This window comes from Podarcis muralis, chromosome 10, assembly GCF_964188315.1.
Source record: "Podarcis muralis chromosome 10, rPodMur119.hap1.1, whole genome shotgun sequence".
NCBI lineage: Eukaryota > Metazoa > Chordata > Lepidosauria > Squamata > Lacertidae > Podarcis > Podarcis muralis.
In genome coordinates this window covers 58,780,282-58,796,235 of record NC_135664.1, presented here as the reverse complement: position 1 = coordinate 58,796,235, position 15,954 = coordinate 58,780,282, and the positions used below count along the sequence as shown (strand labels likewise).

Genomic DNA, 15,954 nt, shown 5'->3' with positions numbered 1-15,954 from the left:
TTCACCACCAGTAATTGCCAAAATACCTTTGCTAGCTCCCCCTTCTACCTGCTGCCAGAAAATGGAAATGTGATCTATTTGCTTGATGCAGTGTAACCTCTCTTACATTGCAGGAGTAAATGAACCAAATGCCTTCTTGTCTTTCTCCTACAATCAAACTAGGATCTCAACAAGTTATGGTTTATAAAAGCAACTGATGAGCAGCGGTTAGAAACTGGGATAGGAATGCTAGGAGCCATGTGGCTCCTGGGACGTAGGTTGTGGGCACCAAAACAAAATGTCTAGGTGCCTTTTCTTTTCACTTGGGGGGGGGGGGGAGTTGCCAAGAGAATCAGGGGGTCTGCGGGGTTGTGCAACAGGAAAAGACATGTCTTTTGCTACTGCACTATCCTTCCAAACACCTGATTCACCTGGCAGCACAAAAAAGGTTCGTTTTTTGCTGCGCTCTGCCCAGAAGATGAGCTGACTGCAGCCAGGCAGCTGGAGATGCTAAGCACCAAGTGTGGCTCCTGGACATCTCCATCCAGTCGCAAAAGATCAGTTGCCAGTCTAGACTAAGCTACACAAGCAACACCACACTACACAACTTTCTATGTTAAGTGAAAAAGTCCAGGACAGTGCATAGCAAACTTGGTAAAAATAATGAGAAAAGGGTACCCACCAAATCTCCACCTGCCTGTTTTTTAAAGATGTATTATGTGAAAACTTAATTAAAATATTTATTAAAAAACAAAACAAAACTCCACCGACCTCTATACAGTAAGGTCCTGTTTACTTCTAAAATGGCTGCCTCTTCCCTCAAGAGGACAATAAATTGGCAGAACCATGCATTATGTCTGCACATGATTACCTTTCAGATACTGGCCTTTAAAAATTATTTTTAAAGTTCAGAGAGAAGGAATCCTAGAAAGTAATATTTGTTGCTATGAAAGCAGAAATAGCTCATCACTCACTGGGTAAAAGAAAACACAGAGGAGAAGCAGCAACAAGAGAAAAAAATACCAAGGGCATATATAGAACTTGCCTTTGCTGTATCCAAGACACTGAGACAATTCTATGCGTTTACTTTCCAAAACCAGTTCACTATATTAAAACAATGCAAAAGCAGGATCTAAAAGTGGAGAAGTTGTCCTATCATAACCAAAAAAAGTAGAAAACATGGCAATTGAGAGATTGTGGGATGTAGTGTAGAGGCAGGGATAGAAGGATTGTCTGAGCATGTTATTTACAGAAATACAAAACCTTAATAAGGTGCAAATATGAGTAGCTGCCGTGCCTTGTCTCTTACATTTTATTATTTATTTTTTAATAAAAATGTTTATATGCCACTGTACCATAAAAATGTATCACAGCGGTTTATAGCAATATAAAACACAAAACTAGATAGTAAAAGCACAAAGAGCTAAAAACAAGTTAAAAGCAATAGTTGTAACAAACAAACAAAGAAAGAACATAATGGCATACAGCAGGTTGACCTTCCTCTTCCACACCAGGATGCAAAAGAAAGCAACAGGTTTCCAATGCCTTTCCTTAAGGATGAACTCTAAATCCCTTGTTCTTAAGTATTCATGTCAGTATTTTTTATTTGGTTTCTATTCTTTTCCTTCCCATTTTTACTATGCTTGAGCACAGTTTTTTCACTTTCAAAGTAGGCTTACTAATGGATTCTTTCCAAAAGGTCAAACAGCTGAATTCAAGAGTCATGGAGGCCCTGGCTGCTTGACAAATGTTCCAGCTGGGTATCTGCCATGAAGAAGCCTTCCACTGACTGAAGAGTCAAGTGCTGCGCTTCATTATCCTCTGCACAGTACCAAATGCTTCAGAGCAAAGGACCCAAAATTTCACAGACACGCTTCTAGGCCACACACTGCAAGTGCACAGAGCACCCCAGATGCAGGAACTTTTAGACAAAAACCACCATCAATCAAGAGCAGAGGGCTGTGGGAGCTGGGGGGGAAATGTGAAGAAAACAGCCTTTTGTTCCCTCTCTGTCACTGGAGGATTATAGAAAAAAGGGAGAGAGTCAAGTGCAGGTTTTCAGGGCTGTACATAAAAAGCCCATTCATCAGGTGATAAAAGTCACATGCATTTGATTGTGTCAGTTTAACAAAGTCACAGTGAGAACCATTTCTTTAGGAGATATCAGTGACTGAAGAACAGCAGGGAGAACAAAGACACTCCAACCATTCAAATAGCAAAGGGCAAAGGAAGATAAATGCCATGAAGGAGGCCAGACAGTCCGGCACAGGGCAGAAAAAAACACCAACAGCTTAAGAAAACCTGAATATTCACTAGAGCAACTTTTGCCAACCTGGTGCCCTCCATACATTTAGGACTAAATTTCCCATTAGCCCCAGCCAGCATGCTGACTGGGCAAAACGTCAAGGGGGTACTAGGTTAGCAAAGGTTCCTCTAGAAGATTTACACCCACCACAGCGAAAATAAAAATGTCTACAATAAATAATCCAACTATCATTTGCATGCCTGAGGACAGTCTGAATTATCACCTGGCACCCCACAGGCTTTCTTTCTTGGAGAAGTACTCCAATACCACTGTGGAAAAGATGTGCTTTCCTCCGTCAGAGGGAAACAGACACACGGCAGGGTAAAGGTGATCCAATAAGCGTCACTCAGCTTTAAAACAGGAAGTCTTGCTGATTTCAAAACGTATTTTAAGTAAACATGCTAAGCATGACAGACTTCAGAATAAAAACTTGCCCAACTATTTCTCCATAGAAAAGGAAACTGAACACACAAGCAGTATCAAATACAAATGCATTTCACAGTGCTTAGACACGCAATGTGAATAACTGACATTTCCTTTTTCAAGAGTGTTTTGTTAAGTGCCTGAACATTAACAGAAAAAATGGCAATTGTCGGAATTAACAAAAAGGTGCTGCTAAAAAATTCTGATACAAGAGCTTTTCATCACCATGATGTGCCCTCCCCAACAGACACTTCAAAGGAAACAGGTCTAGCATTGTCACAACACTGTTAATACTCATAATGCTTTACGGTTAAGATTTCTGTCTTGAAGCTGGATAGGCAAGATCAATTGGGAGAATTAGGGGGCCACTTTAGACCCACCTCCCACAAGCTTGCCTTACTATCACAGACTAGCCCATTCACCTCAAGTCTCTATGGGAAGGATCAGCAGTAGCTAGCATCACTGTACACGTGCCATTTATTCTGGGTGGGGCCTGTGCTGGAGCAGCACAAAGTGATTATGAAGTGGCAAAGTGAAGAAAGGAAGCAGTGCAGATAAATTTTCAAGGAGGAAGACAACATAATAGCATGGGCCAGGTATAAGGCAGCTTTTGATTTGACGTTCCTTCCTAAAGTTGAAAACCTTCCGTAACACCTCCACCCTTCACTTCGGCCGAGGCTGCCTTCTAAAATCGTAGATCCAGAATATCTTACTTAATGGTGTATTTTTCATTTGATAATGAAGGGGGAGGGAGGAAAGAGAAAGAGGATTAAGAGTGCACAATCCTATGTATATCACTCAGTAGTAAGTTATGCTGAATTCAAGGCAGCTTACTCTCATTTGTGTGCAAGATGGGAGGCAAGGGAGGCGGAAGGAGGGTTCTGAGCATTATTTTCACTTGAAAATCCGGTGACACTTCCACGTATAGCAGATCTACAAGAACGAGGTTCTGAAAATGCCTGAACAGTATTTAATAACAATGGTTCTGTTCTGAGAGTGCCTGTTGGAATCATGCATAGGATTAGGTTGCAAGAATATCAAAATGAAACATGCCTGCTTTCATTCTTTCCTTTTCTACTAGTACCGTATTTTTCGCCCTATAAGGCGCACCGGCGCATAGGACGCACCTAGTTTTTTTGGGGGGGGGAATCAAGGGAAAAAATATGATTTCCCCCCGACAGCTCTGGGAGCAGCGGACAGGCTGCACGCAGCCTGTGCGCTACTCCAAGACCTTCTCCCTGCTTTTGCGGGAGGTGGAGGAATTCCCCCACCTCCCGCGAAAGCCCACAGGAGCCACGCGTAACTCCTGCGGGCTTTTCGACCAGGAGGGAGAAGGGACTGAAACGGCCAGTCAGTCCCTTCTCCCTCCTTGGGGAAAAGCCCCCAAGAGCTGCACACTCTTTAAAGGGTGTGCGGCTCCTGCGGGCTTTTCTGCGAGGTGGGGGAATTCCCCCACCTCATAGAAAAGCCCGCAGAAGCCGTGCAGCCTTTAAAGAGCGCACAGCTTCTGGGTGCTTTTGCGGGAGGTGGGGGAGTTCCCCCATCTCCTGCAAAAGCCCACAGGAGGGAGAAGGGACTCACTCAGCCAGTCAGTCCCTCTCCCTCCTTGGGGAAAAGCCCCCAAGAGCTGCACGCTCTTTAAAGGGTGTGCAGCTCCTGCAGGCTTTTCTGCGAGGTGGGGTAATTACCCCACCTCATAGAAAAGCCCACAGAAGCCGCGCAGCCTTTAAAGAGCGGCTCCTGCAGGCTTTTCGACTCAGCTTGTGGGGCTAGCGATGGGGGGAAGCGCTGCTTTCCCCCACCGCCAGCCTCAAAGCAGGGTCGGGGAGCAGCGAGAAGGCATCACACGCCTTCCCGCTGCCCCCCATCCTCTGGGGCTGGCGATGGGTGGAAGTGCTGCTTTCCCCCACTGCCAGCCTCAAAGAGCAGACTCTCCTGGCTTCAGCGAAAGCAACGCGAAGCCTCCGGAGCAGGCTTCGGAGGCTTCGCGTTGCTATCACTGAAGCCAAGGAGCCTGCATTCGCCCCATAGGACGCACACACATTTCCCCTTCATTTTTGGAGGGGGAAAAGTGCGTCCTATAGGGCGAAAAATACGGTAAGTATCAGATACTTTCACTTGGGCTAATCAGTGTGGGGAGGATGTATCCAAGAATGGAGGGCTGGCGAGAACTTCTAAAAGGTATCCTTTCTGCACTTAGAACAATATAAACAATAATAATCACTGTAACCAGGTTTTATGTAGTAATTTTAGAGCTTGGGTTAATAAAACCAAGGGCCTTCTTGGTGTCTGCTCCTAGACTTTGGAACCCCCTACCTAGAGCAGTTAGACTGGTTCTCTCCTGGTTGTCCTTCTGCCAGCAAGTGAAGACTTTCTTGTTCCAACAGGCTTTTGGGAAATGACTACTTTTAATGAAAGAGTTAGCACTGTGGTATTTTTATCATAATTATTTGTATAATGTTAATAGATTTATATATGTATATAGTCTTAATTCTATCCGTGTTGAATTGTTTATTATAGATTGTTTTTTCTATGTTTTAAACAGTTCCTATTTTTATCTGTAAGCTGCCTTGAGAGTCCCGTCAGGGAAAAGGGCAAAGTATAAATAAAGTAACACAGGTGTAAATTGTGTTACCGTACAAGCAGACCACTTCAGTGTATGGTTTCATCAGAAGATGCAGCTAGTAATCAAAGCTAGCTCTGTCGCCAAGCAGCCACTCCCAGTAGTGACTGGATGTGGCAAAAGAAAAAGAAAGAGTAGATCCCACAAACCAAAAGCTTGTCCCCTCCATTTGAAGCATCTGTTCCTTTGTGTAAGTTTGCTTTCTCTAACTACTAATTCAGTGCTTATTTCCTGTGCTCTTAGCCACTTCTTTTCTGCACCTGCACAAAATTTATTAGTAAGGATGGGTAAAGGTACCCCTGCCCGTTCGGGCCAGTCGTGTCCAACTCTAGGGTTGCGCGCTCATCTCGCTCAAGAGGCTGGGAGCCGGCGCCGTCCAAGGACACTTCCAGGTCACGTGGCCAGCGTGACGAAGCTGCAGCTGGCGAGCCAGCACCAGCGCCGCACACGGAAACGCAGTTTACCTTCCCGCTATAAAGCGGTACCTATTTATCTACTTGCACTTAGGGGTGCTTTTGAACTGCTAGGTGGGCAGGAGCTGGTACTTACGATCAGCAAGTCCTAGGCACTGAGGTTTTACCCACAGCGCCACCCGCGTCCCTTACCCACAGCCTAAGAATTTTCATTCTTAGAAGTTGCACAACAGGCTTTAAATGAACCCTACATCAAAGCATTGGCATTAGACATTTTGTTAGAAACAGAACCTGAAGCCAGTTACCTTTTTTCCTTTACAAGGTTTTTAGGCAATTCCACATACATGTAATATTTGTTTATGCCAATGTATTATGCCACCCAAACCTTAGCAATGGTCCCAAACAGAACTTAAAGTCAGAGTGAACTTACAAATGTTCTTATACTTAATTACATATCATATAAAAATATATGTTCTCTTCCCATTTGGGGGAAGGAGGAAAAGGGGAATTTCCTGTAATGATTAGAAAGCCAATTACATGTATTAAGCAACTTATAGTCATTATGATACTGACTGCTAAACCATCAGCCTAGCAATGGGTTTAAATGATACCATTAACACTCCTGCCTGGAAGTAAACAGACCTTCTAAATCACTTAGCTGAGTGTTGGAAAAACTAGGATAGGATCACTGGACTGCTTTGTGTGTGTGTTTATATATTGGTACATCAACTAGAACTGATACAAGGAAGCTGAATTGAAGGGTTATTGTTTCCTGGGTTTTCTCCCAATCACACAACTGAAGGAGGTGCTGTTCTACTTGCACCCTGTGTTCATATGTGGAGGCCAAACTAAACACTCTTGGATCCAACAATCCTGTTGGATTCCTAGGTGACAGAGGACTTTACAGCAACTCTGGAGGTAGACTGACTGTGCCCCTCTCTCAAAACCCTTACAACTTATTATAAGCCCTGGTAATAAGTTCACCTTCTTTTGAGATTCTTGTGCAGGGTCGCCCCTGGAGACAGTTCAAGAACTTCAGTTGCTCCAGTACACAGTGGTAAGACTTGTCAAGATTCTCCAACATGAAGTATATTTGACACACACGGTAACAAAACCACTGGTTACCTGTTCATTTCTGGGATAAATTCAAGATGCTGGGGTGTTGTTGTTTTTAAAATCCCTTAATGGCCTGGGTCTTGGACACTGTGGAATAGCCTTCTCTGATAAGAACCATACCCCTATAATTGTTAACTTATCCCTAAGTTGTTCAAGAAGGTTTGATGCAACTCCCTGGCTAGATTTCAGAGTACCAATTATTATTTACCTTTTCCAGTTCAGAAGATTCAGGTGGCTCCACTAGGAGGGGCCCCTGCTCACTGGATTGGTCACTATCAAGGATTTCCTGCCCAGAAGGATCGGGCATGTGTCCCTTCCTGAGCCGTAGTGCTGGCTCCAGAATGCTGCCATTCCCGAGATCCGTTGATTCGTTCATGAGACCAGGGTCTTCTCAAGAAAGGTTCTTATTTTCTCCGGCAAGAAGCGATGACAGATTGGCTAGTCCTGAAAAAGGAAACAAAACTGTCATTCATAAACATGCCAGCCTATAATTATGTTAACATCCAACTTATAGTCACTTTTGAAGATGCTGAAAGCCAATCATGGAGAATTCGCATTTCCCTAGGACTGAAGTAAATAAGCTTTAGAGGAGCATCTGTGGTGTTATGAAAGGTAAAAATTACCAATTCCATGATTCAATTTAAATACAGAGCTTTTCAATATGTAGCACCAATCCACTGCAAAACAATGTGGATACTGTTCACTGCAAACCCTATCTTGACATTTGGTTCTCAGTTAAGCATGATCACAAGACCAGAGGTTATAGCACAAGGTTCTGTCAACACACCAAAGCATGTGTCTTGACTTATACACCTCCTAAAGGGAGTGAAGACTACCAAAGACTAGTCAGAAATACTTGTAAATGTCATCATTTTGATAGGAAAATCTTGTACTCAGCTGACATAAGCTTAAACAAGTATCTTGAATGGTCTCCACTTCTGTATTGTATGTGCATGTCACAAATGGAAGACAAAGGTTTTGCAGAGACTTTATAGCTTGTAACTACAGTAATCTTCAAGCTTTAATTAGTAAGAAGCTTTAACTGATTAATCAGGCAGGGCAATTTTAATGATGAGTCAGGGAAGACACCTAATCATTGTTCAAGGTTGTTCTGGTGTACAGTAAGCCTGCAATTTATATGGGGGCTATGATCTGGGGATTACACCTAAAGCCAAAATTGCCTATAGTCAAAATCCATTAGGTTCAAGTGGGATTGCCAAAGCCATTACTCCTGAAACCCTGCCCCCTTTCTGCCATGTCATACATAAAGCTGAATGTGTGTACATTGCAGGCTTGCTGTATTAACATACTGGAATAAAAAACTAAATACAGAAAAAGGCTTTATACAATGATGGACAGCTTTTCTATTTTAAGTTTTCTCTCAAATCTTATGGCTCTTGAGGTTTCGCTTATACGCAAATTTAATCAATTATCTTTTTAAATGGCAGATTAACAGACACCCCACTATATCAGACCTCAATTATACAGGGTGAGTCTTTTAAAAGAGACCTCGTGGAACATGTGTACTCTGTATCCACAGGCCCTCTTTTAAAGGACTCACCCTGTATATTCACTGAATGTTATCTGTGCATCATCCAGCTGCAGGTAAGAGTGTGCTGTTTGTAGTGGAGATTAGTGTTTAATTGCTGGCTGAATGAATGCAGCTCTGGGATTGGGGAGTGGTCCAGGGCCTGTCATACTATGACAGCAGCTCCTGCCATGGGCGATGGGCTCGACTCCAAATGGGTTTGCCATTTTGGGCCATAATTTCAAGGAGACACAGGGTCAGGGATGCTCCACACTGTCAGTTAGGCTATAGAAATGTAGGCCAGGCACTACATGAGACAGGCCTATGACCCTCAAGGAGGGTGTGAGCCAATTTTACAAACTGGCTATAGTAGGTAGGTGTATGGAAAGGTTTGCCAGTCCATTTTTGAAGGGAACGGAGAGTGTTGGGATTACACACAACTAATTCCCAGTGTTAGAAACTGAGATATGAAAGCTAGAAGCTAAAATGGCACCTTAAACCTAGGTTACAGGCACAGCAATGGAATGTCTAGGCGCCCTTTTTTATAACAAGAATACAAAGCTGAAAATCAATTATCTTCAGCTAAAATCTTATATTCATTTTTCACATGGTCTAGTCCTCATCTGAAGACTGCAGTAACAAAGCCATGCTTCCCCTGCCTGCCCCCCTAATATTCTAATGGTCTCTTCTCCAGTCTTCAGAGGAAGTAGGGAGGCAGAAAAAGGTCCTCCTTTCCTTCCACTCTACAAATTTAATCTGAAATCTTAGGTGCAGTACTGCGCCCAAAGCTCAGAAACTGCACACGCTAATGAAATTCCTTGTCGTAAAATGCGCCTAGAACAGTGGGAGTTTCGAACACTGCTAATTCTAAAGAGAGACTCCCATAAAGCTAGTTGCTAACACAATAGAAGCTGGCAATTATCTCTAAATTACACAACCAGATTTTTCACATTTTATTTCCCCACTATGCCATAAAAGCATTGTGCAATTTCCATTTACAATGCTTACTCTTACTCTTAGAAGAGCATGGAGACCACCATGATTTAGGCAGCTCACACATCCTTAAAACCAAATCTAGACTCCCAGGTACATGTCCCAACAGCAATGGGATTTATGAAAAGTGAACTACAGCTACCTACATCGTGAAGCTTTCTGTCAAAAGCTAAAAAGCCAAAAGAAAAGCTAAAAAGACCAAAGAAGAGCTAAAAAGCCCAAAGAAGAATACACTAACCACGTATTTCAAGATTTTAATACTGTGGTTGCCTGATTATATACACAAACGTATGTACACATACTCTAGGAGGGCAAGAGTGTTCTGGGTGGGTGGAGGTTTTTCTGTTTATGGCAACCTAATAACCTAAGTCTAAAGTGGGGGAAAGAGCTTTTTCCAAAGCATTTCCAAAGCATTTTATTCCTACATTAAATGTTCAAATGCTCTAACAATAGGACATTACTGTAACCAGAGCACTAATAAAAGCAGCATCATGCACTACATTCAAAAAGCAGCGAGCCCTTAGAGAATCATGCAATTCACCAAGACGCTTAACTATTTTATATAAAAACAACAACCATCAACCTTTCTTCTGCAAATAAAGACCAGTCTCCTGGGGGAAACTTTAATGCCTGACATACTAATACCAAGAATTCCTAGGTCTTTCTGCTTTATGGAGAGGAGCCCATCTGAGGTCACTTTCAATGTAACAATGAGAATGTGTACAGTTCCTTTTTGTCAATAGGGGAAGTAACACTTTGTTAACAAAGAGACATCAGTAATACCAAGACTCCAGCAGACAGAATGTGTGTCCCCAACAGCTGCTTTTTGTTACCTGTAAACTGCTGATAAACACAATAGCTGAGTTTTTCAAACAGCAAATTGCCTAGGCAGACAACAAAGTATTAACAGACAAAAATAAAGGTGTCCAGGGACTAGTAAAATTCCAGAGTTGTCTCCAACACAGAACTTGCATACAACATGGCCTCTGATAAAAATCCAATGGCAATATGGACAGCCAGTGTGCCTGGCTGTTAACCAGAAGGTTAGTGGCTCAAGCCCACCCAGGGATGGCTATGGGCAGGATTTCCGCATTGTAGGGGGTTGGAGTAGATTATTTTTGGGGTTCCTTCCAACTCTATAATTTGTGTTTGAGGTTTCTTTTGAGAGCCAGGAGATTATTTACAGAACAGTTCTTAGTAGTGTATAGTGTCTGTCTGTCTCTCTTTTACACACACACACACACACACACACACACACACAATCTCAAGCCCTGTCAACTCACACTGGCCAAGGAGAAAGGTGGGTCGAGTTTCACTATGACAGCACCAGGGCTGGTGTAGCTGAGGATCTCTTGGAGATCTGCAGAACTTTGGATCCAAAGCCTTCAGCATTCCATTTCAGGGCTTTCTTGTTAGCTATTATCTTTCTGCCAGATAATTTCAGCAGTAAATAGAAGTGCATACAATATTTAACCTTTAGCACTAGAAGCACATGGACCTTTGGTCATGGAAATGCTCTTCCGTGTGCTACAGTCATTTTAAGTTATACAACCAAGGACTGTAGCAGCAGATAAGTGAGATTACATCACCCATGTTAACTGAAACACACGGCTAGAAAAACACCAGCTCTCCTTTCCACAAGTTTGTATGATTGGTAGAAGGAATGTGCATTGAAAAGTGTTCCAAAAATGCTTTCCTGTTCCCTACTTTCTGTTAACAGTTACTGCAATTATTGACCATTAGGGGAAGAGAGTATAAGCATCTTAAAAATTCAACTAACTAGCTATCTTAATACCACAGTGATGCAACCAGAGCAACTTCAGATTATGCAACAACAGACCTTGAACAAGTAGTTCAGACATATACAGCAATTAAGGGGTGTAACTGTCCAGCAATGCAGCCATTATAGACTAGTAACTTTTTCATGTGGAATCAGATATAGAACTGTGTTTGCTCTGCTTACAAGTGTGAGGTCATGTGCTAATTTTAGTTATAACTTGGGTTTGCAAATTCAGAGTTGCAAAAGGTCTGCCCTTTGTACTCTTTATGCAGTAGAGTTACACAAGAGATAAGATATGTGGTTTATATAATAGATTTCTCAGACAATTAGAATCTTGTATGGAAGAGGGCTGAATCACAAAGATAAATAAATGCACAAGTTAAGATTAGCACAAGCCATGTCCATTGGTACAGGGTGAACCATGTAATGTCATTCTAATATAATGTTACAATTGAAGAAGGGCATTCTTGAAAATATATTAAGTGATGCTATCTGAACATTAATCCCATATGCACATTCCAGTTCAAGGTAAGAATCACTTGGTGCACTAAAAAAATGCACTTTAAGCAGCACAAATATGGCATGGCCGTGAGCAATGACACCAATGGAAGATTCACAGGCTTGACCTGACAATATCCCTCAGAGCAGTGGTTTTCAAACAGTGTGCCGTGGCACCCTGGGGTGCCTTGAATGATGGTCAGGGGAGCCGCAGCAACACTGGTTTCTGTCCCCCTTTCCTTCCCTCCCTCCTCTGATGCCCCCTCGCATCTCTGCCTCCCAAAGGCTTGCACAACTGTTTATTGCAGTAGCCCTGGCTGTAAGCTCCACAGGCAAATGGTGCCTCTGGGAGGCACCTCTCTTTGGGGCAGTTCACAGACCAGGGACTGTGGAAGCTGCTCAGAGGTCTCCCAAAGAGAGGGGAGAGGAGAGGAGATGGAGGGAACACTCCACAAGGGAGGGTATTCAAAAAAGGGTGAGAGGCTGCCAGCTCTGCAAGCAAGGGGTGACATAACTGGGCTCCTGAGCCCCACAGGGGTGCCACTGCAAGCATGTAGTTGGTTAAGGGAGCAGTGGACTCAAAAAGGTTGAAAGCCTCCGCCTCAGAAGTTTCAGGCTCTCTTGTTTTGTGTATATAAATGTTTGCGGTCACAGTGAAAGATAGTTCATTGTGTATCTATCAAAATATATCCCTCCTAGCCTTCTAGTACAAATATTTGCAGCAAGAGTCAATATAGGCTGTCAAAGTTATAATCATAAAAACACAAAAGAACTATAATTTTGAATCACTCCTCTAGCCTTCAGTACTGCTCTGGCTGTCTGGTATCAAATCCCAAATCCTGTTGATTTTTCTTTGCTTCCCAACCCAAACTCCTGTTTCAGTATGCCTATAGTTCTGTGCTGACACAAATACGGGGGCAGGGGGGAATGTTGTTGTACTTGAACTCATGCTAGCCATTGGATGATATTTAACTACATGATTGATGAATGCTGAGATTTACAATTAAGAGTGGTTGCAGTTCTGTATTACTACTCTCTGTAGCTAAACACAGAACCTATCTCATTTAAGTACTAGGGCAGACATAACACGGTCATGGCACAACATTTACCATTCGATCAAAACCTGTGGCATAAACATTTTCCATGACAAATGAACAGCAGTCTATAATTAACATTGTAATAACTTTAATTTAAGCATGAAACAAATATAAAGATTTACTCCATTCAGATATCATTATGTGAGCAGAAGTTTGAAGGAAAAGTATTTGTCAAGAGACAGTCAAGGTTAAGAATAGCACTCTGGTCACAGCCATGTTTGAACTGTTGACAAACGTGACTATTTTCAGAATAATAGAGCCTGAAGTGCCACATAAACCAGAGTAAAGTCAACCCTTAAGAATGCAACATTGTCTCATTTCCTTTTTTAGAGCAGCATTTTGCTACAGAGGACACACACACAAAAAAGACAAGGCGGATTTTTACATGGGTACACATTGGCCTTAATGCAAAGATTACAACTTGGCTCAATGAGTTCCAAGAAATAATATTATCATAAAAAATAGAACTATGATATTGACAATTATCATTTGTACTCTAAGAAAGCTTGAACATTTTGTGGGTAGTAAGTCCTTGGCAGTTGTCTATGCTCTTCAAGTAGCATAGGGATCTTAAAATCCATTTGCTAGTCCATCAGACCAACTCAAAGATGCATACGTCCAATCATGTACATTTACATGTAAAGCAGATGGGAGATTGTGACCACTAAGGGAGACAAGCAAAATGCCAGAATTTAGAAGTTTAAACTTCTATCCAGTGGCATGCAATTTATAAAGCTAGGCATTCAAAGTATGGGAGATATCGCAGATATAGCCACCCAGAGTGGCTGGGAAAACCCAGCCAGATGGGCAGGGTAGAAATAATGAAGTTGTTGTTGTTGTTGTTATAGCTCAGAAGAAACAACTGAGTAAGCCATTCCCTATTAATTTCCCTACCAGTTTTTCAAGAAATGCAACTGAGAGCACAGCCCAATTACCATATAAATACTACTTACAAATCCCATATTACAAACCATACATAAAATCTACAGAGACACTCCTGGAATAGGCTTCAAAAGTCTGTGCAACCACAGAATGTTCAATCTGAAGTAGTTCTGTCCTACTATGACTCTGCATAGAATTAATATATGTCAGAATCCAAAGCTTATTTAACTATGCAAGGCGAAGCATTTCAGATTGTTGAATAAAGAAAACTAAGGATAGTTGATCCATGTCAGAGCACTACAGAATCATGTTTACTCCCTACTGAACATTTAATGGCCTTGAAGGATATACAAGTAAGTCAAAGGCTGTCTACATACTACATACATGGATGTGCATTACAAGTTCTGAGGCTTAGATATTAAGTAGTAGTGTAGCTTTTGGTGTAAAGAATAAGAAAAATCATGCTGGAGAAGGAGAAAATGCCACTATCCTACACCACATCACCCAAAAGGCCAAAATACCAAAATTCTCTCTGGCAATTCAAAACTTTTAAATATTTGAAGTATACAAATAAGATTTCATAAATGAATAAGATCCACAGTGCTACCAAACCTATCCTGCAGTTTGCACTAAGTGTTAGGTAAAACATTTAATAATCATACCCTATGCACATTTACTGAGATGTAAATTATACCAATTTCAACAAAAAATATTTCATGGTAAATACAAAGGACTACAGTTTAAGAAATTAAACCACAGACTGAATATTAAACCCCAATAAAACAAGACATAAGGGTAACATGAAACACAAGTGTTTCATCTATTATATGCTACACAATCCTAGCAAGCAGAACTTTCAGAGTTTCTTACCCCTGCTATCTTGACAAACAGATACAGGCAAAATGTTGCACTTTAACCCAGTTCAGGGAAAACTGAGCTTGGCATTCACAGTGGAAGAGATTACCAACCCATGCCCAGATCCTTCAGGAGATAAAAGCCAAAACTCCACCTACAGCAAAACTGCATTGGCTACCAAGCTGTTTTCCCCCTACAATATACTTGCCCTTGAGTTTGATCTCAATTTGCATATGGCATGCCCATTAAATATCACACCATGTATGCATGTACCCAACAATTCTTTATTATATTTGTTTACTTTAATTACACTACTACAGTGCTATACAGTAATTAAAAGTGACATTGTTGTAAAACTGGTTACTTAGTTGTACAATGTGGGCTTACTTAATCCAAAAGATGCTTCCATTGTAAGCCATGAGCTTAGCCAACCAAATATATAATATCCATACCTGAAAATTACTCAGTTGAATATCTATGGACATCTTATTTTGCTCACCCAGCTCCAAGGACACAGGTAGAACCTGACCAACAGGATTGATTGAGGAAGAGAAGATATCTATATCTGTTGCATGACTTTGTAAATCTAGTCAAGTGATGTTCTGGTATTCAAGTATATTTTAATACTTTAGAGCAGTCAAAGCAAAACAGCAAAGAGTAGTGTGGTGGGAATATGTCCTTACCTAAATACAGAGGTTTTTTGCAGTGAAGTGAGTCTCCTTTCAGAGCTGTATTTAGAAACATAGACTGTAGTCTTTGTGAATTTTAAGAAGGACAATACTTCTACATCCGTTTTAGAGGGATGGCCCATGCATGCCCATACTACCCACATGAGGTAGGGTGAGTGAGATGAGGCAGTGATGGATGTAGGATTGCCCTCTAACAACTACACCACATTGCCTAAATTTCAGGGAATGCCCAGCAGCACGATCCACTTCCTTTACTTACCTAGGGTTGAAAAATATAGTGGTTTCTTCTGACTTTTCGTATTAGTACAATGTAATTCATTGCCAGTGGTTCAGCAAGGGGGAGCAGGCAGAGGAGGAGAGACCAATATTTCTTTGAGGCCTACTAGTTCTGTCAGAGTACTCTGCTGTTAGCAGCACCCCTTAACTATCATTCTGACAACAATCCCATGACAGTGAAACAGGAGTAAGTTTTCCAATGCAAAAATGCTCAAAGACCAGGTGTTTACAGATAAACATGCATACAACTGAACTATGTGTTTCCACCTATTGTTTATGTAGGACTGTAGGCTGGCAAAAGCAAAATCATTTTATTTTAACTTAAACATTTATTAGATCTTTAATTTCAACTCTGAAACATCCAAGTTAACTAAGAGGTGGACATGGCAGGTTGGGCACCTTCAGAAACAAAGTACTCAAGACATCTCAGAATGCAGAGAAGGGGCTAGAACTCAAACCGAACAGCCTTGGATCCATAAACATGCAACAAGTAATAG

At 41.7% G+C, this 15,954-nt stretch overlaps 1 protein-coding gene across 3 annotated transcripts in view; it reads right to left on the bottom strand.

The window, feature by feature from the left end:
* ADIPOR2 (adiponectin receptor 2) overlaps nucleotides 1-15,954 on the bottom strand; it is a 35,791-nt gene that overhangs the window by 15,842 nt on the left and 3,995 nt on the right. For 2 of the 3 annotated variants that reach the window (XM_028745556.2, XM_077935169.1), the window contains exon 2: nucleotides 7,068-7,303. In XM_028745556.2, the coding sequence (XP_028601389.2) occupies nucleotides 7,068-7,235 (168 nt within the window). In that variant the 5' untranslated portion in view covers nucleotides 7,236-7,303. Of the gene's footprint in view, nucleotides 1-7,067; nucleotides 7,304-14,507; nucleotides 14,632-15,954 lie in introns of those variants that run through there. The other variant, XM_077935170.1, reaches the window with a different exon arrangement.